Here is a 3,070-nt window from a genome sequence, read left to right as displayed (position 1 = left end):
AAAATGAAAAGAAAAGATAGAGATAATCTGCCGCAATTGCACTTCGGTGTCATGGATTCAGTCTGCCGCTTCAACATCTCATTATCCGGCAGCACTCTGTCGCTATCTTCTACCTATGAATAAAAATAGACCTTGTCAGAGAAGCAAATGTGAAACCTTATTACAACATGTATGCTAAGTCGCTAACCCATTGAGACAGCTAGAACAAGTGTGGAAACTTTCCATGTTGCCGAGTAAGTATATTAAACTCCTCACATTTACATCAGCTTGCTCACTTGTAGCTGCTGGAGCAACCAAATCATCCTGAGCCAATACAGAGTTGCTGCTCAGGCCAAGATCAACGGCTGTAACAAGACTGGAATTAGGATTGCCATGGTACCAAATATGATATTTATTTCATTAAATCAAATGGAGGTGGCTGCATATGCAGAGAACAGACCTGCTTGCCCAATCAGTATAGCGGCACATGTTGCCGTGCAGGAGCACGCAGCACCTATGACCTTCGCTCGTGTTGATGATGATGCCTCGCTTGATACTCCCTTGTCCGCTGAGACGGCACTCCATCACCGCTGCGGCCACCAGCGGCATTCTGCTCAATGGCGGCCAAGGCATGCCTTGTGGATGTCCAGGAAGCTTGAATCAGGCTGGACCTGAGAAGAAACAGAGCATGGCCGTGTGATGTCCTGGCTGAATCAGAGTACATTGCCTAAGGAAATAAAATGGGCAAAAGGAGGAGTGTACAATAAGCAAAAGTGCAGAACAACATTCTTAATTAAATTTAACCCTGGCAGAATACTTGGTTATCCAGTGCAAAATGGTTGCCTTTTAAACTATGGAACACAAAGAATCATCATTAGCCGTCAATGCAAATCAGCTTCTCTCCATAGAGAAGAGAAGACGTCTTGGTCTCTTGGATGCATGAAGCACACTGTATATGCTAATCTGATCAGAGCATTTTCTTTTTCAATTTAATCGCGCAATGCCAACATCCCCACCCATAGATGTTTTGTTTGTGTACGAATAGTACAATGTTTTATTTTCAATTTAATGAGCAAAGTTTAAGGTCCATAGGCTCCTTTGTATCCTGTGGAAAACAGAATTCTACATTGATTGAACAAATTGACATTTCAACATTCCTAGAGGCATTGTTGCAAACACCTTGCGAGCGAGCTCAGAGCGTGCACCTGCTGCATAGACTAGACTAATCTAATCGCAAGCCGTCCTACTAGTAGCAGTTCAGCAGAAGGATCCTACTAGATCATCTACTAAACTTACATAAACTAAATCTTACTAGCTCAATCAGAATACTATGGTTTCTACAAAACTGTACTTTTGAGTACTGTGAGGTGTTTGCCTAAACCAACAAAACTGTACATTTGTAGCACTCATTTGCTCATACAATCATTGAAAATTCAGAAGTAGAAATAGAAGCTTATGCAGTTGCCGATCAACCGTAGCTAATGGACTATAGAATTCACTGCTCCTCACTTGTGATAAATTAGGCTAAAAAATTGCTTGTTCAATTTTGCATCAACCAAACTTAAGAGAACGGAGAAACCGGACCTTGGACTGTAGCTCTTGGCGACGTATCTGCCGACACCAGGGTTTATCCGCACAATCCTCCGGATTGAGTCATCGGTGTCATTAGCATATCCCACCCACCAACCTACCTGAAAATGAAATTGGCTAGAGTCAAGCCCAACAACGTGTGCTGCAGGATGGCATCAAAAGCCCACTTGATGGATTATCTAGTGTTTACAACTTTGGCCATATCTGGAACAGACATGTGTGTATTCTTTTGCATATATAAAGGATCGAACAACAGAGGAATTATCACTAGCCATGGTTTGTTATTACTTATATTAGGACCAGCACCTTACTTATATTACACCTCATGGATAGTTGTTCAGCAAACAGAGACCACGCTTTACATGATGATGTCCCCTTTTTGCTGAGCTTTTACAAAAACAGGTACTCACATTTGACATAATTTCTCATCTTTAGATGCCAATCCCTTTTGCTGGATGTTTATTATATATACAAAACAGCACAACAGTACACACGCAACTGGGACGATCATGTTTAGGTACAAATATATTTTGCTGGGTATTAAGGAGCACCATGGACTAGAATTCCTAACTGAAGATTCACAAAATCAAGACCAGCATGAAGCTAATTGAGCACCTGGACTGGAACAATGCACTCACACATGGGCGAAAGCTAACGAGGCAAGAGCTTACGACAAGATGTATGTCCAGAACTGCTTGTCCTTCATGTGGCGTGGGCACAGATCATAGCGGACCTTAGCGAGTTCCTGCAGGGATCACAAATTACAGTTTGAGACCTGAGAGCCATCTTTGTCTTGGGCGAAGCGGAGGACGAGATCCGCGGGAGACCTACCTTGGCTCTGGCGAGAACGAGGAGGGCGTGCCGCTGCTGCCAGTCCAAGAGCTCGGCCGCCGACTCCGCGGATCCTCCTGCGACAAAGCATAGCACCGCCAGTAAACGAGAGGGAACTAGCAGGGGAGCGAAATCGAGAAGGGAGGAAGGAGGGGGTGCCTTGGTGGAGCTGGAGGGGAAGGACTTGAAGGCGTCCGGGGAGAGTGTCCGGATGAAGTCAAGGAGCTGTGGCGTGACGCTGAGCTCCTCCGCATCCTCCTCCTTCCCCTCCGCGGCGGAGGGTTTGCTTGGGCCGGTTCCGCCGTTGCCGCTGCCGCCGGCTCGGCGGCGGAACAGCCATGGGAACGAGGAGAAGGCCATCGGCGGGCAGGTGGGCTGGGACGGGATGCGGCCGGCGACGGCGATATGATGGATACGAGATTCGTCGGCGAGCTCGCTGGACTGGGGAGGAGGGGAGGGCAGCGGCGTGAGACGGGGAGCGGCGGCCACGCGGCCGCCGGCGTGGCGCACGCAGCGGGGGATGGAGGCGGAGGGGATCTGGATCGGGCGTTGGTGGATTTTTTTAGACAGACATGGGTTGAGTGGTGTGGGACGGTTGTGGGTGGGAGTGTATCCGGCGGGGGTGGGTGGCGTGGGAGACTAGTAGTAGCGCGGGTGTCTGACCTACGCT

At 47.9% G+C, this 3,070-nt stretch overlaps 1 protein-coding gene across 1 annotated transcript; it reads right to left on the bottom strand.

The window, feature by feature from the left end:
• Positions 1 to 2,135: 2,135 nt before the first annotated feature.
• LOC119273193 lies at positions 2,136 to 2,760 on the bottom strand. The gene is made up of 4 exons (XM_037554449.1): positions 2,585 to 2,760; positions 2,401 to 2,500; positions 2,241 to 2,314; positions 2,136 to 2,139 (listed from the first exon to the last, which is right to left on the bottom strand). Exons 1-4 carry the CDS (start codon positions 2,758 to 2,760, stop codon positions 2,136 to 2,138), a joined length of 354 nt encoding a protein of 117 aa, XP_037410346.1.
• Positions 2,761 to 3,070: the final 310 nt, after the last annotated feature.

This window comes from Triticum dicoccoides, chromosome 3A (assembly GCF_002162155.2).
Source record: "Triticum dicoccoides isolate Atlit2015 ecotype Zavitan chromosome 3A, WEW_v2.0, whole genome shotgun sequence".
In the NCBI taxonomy this organism is placed as follows: domain Eukaryota; kingdom Viridiplantae; phylum Streptophyta; class Magnoliopsida; order Poales; family Poaceae; genus Triticum; species Triticum dicoccoides.
The sequence above is the reverse complement of the archived record's forward strand: the minus strand, read 5'-3'. Positions and strand labels throughout refer to the sequence as shown.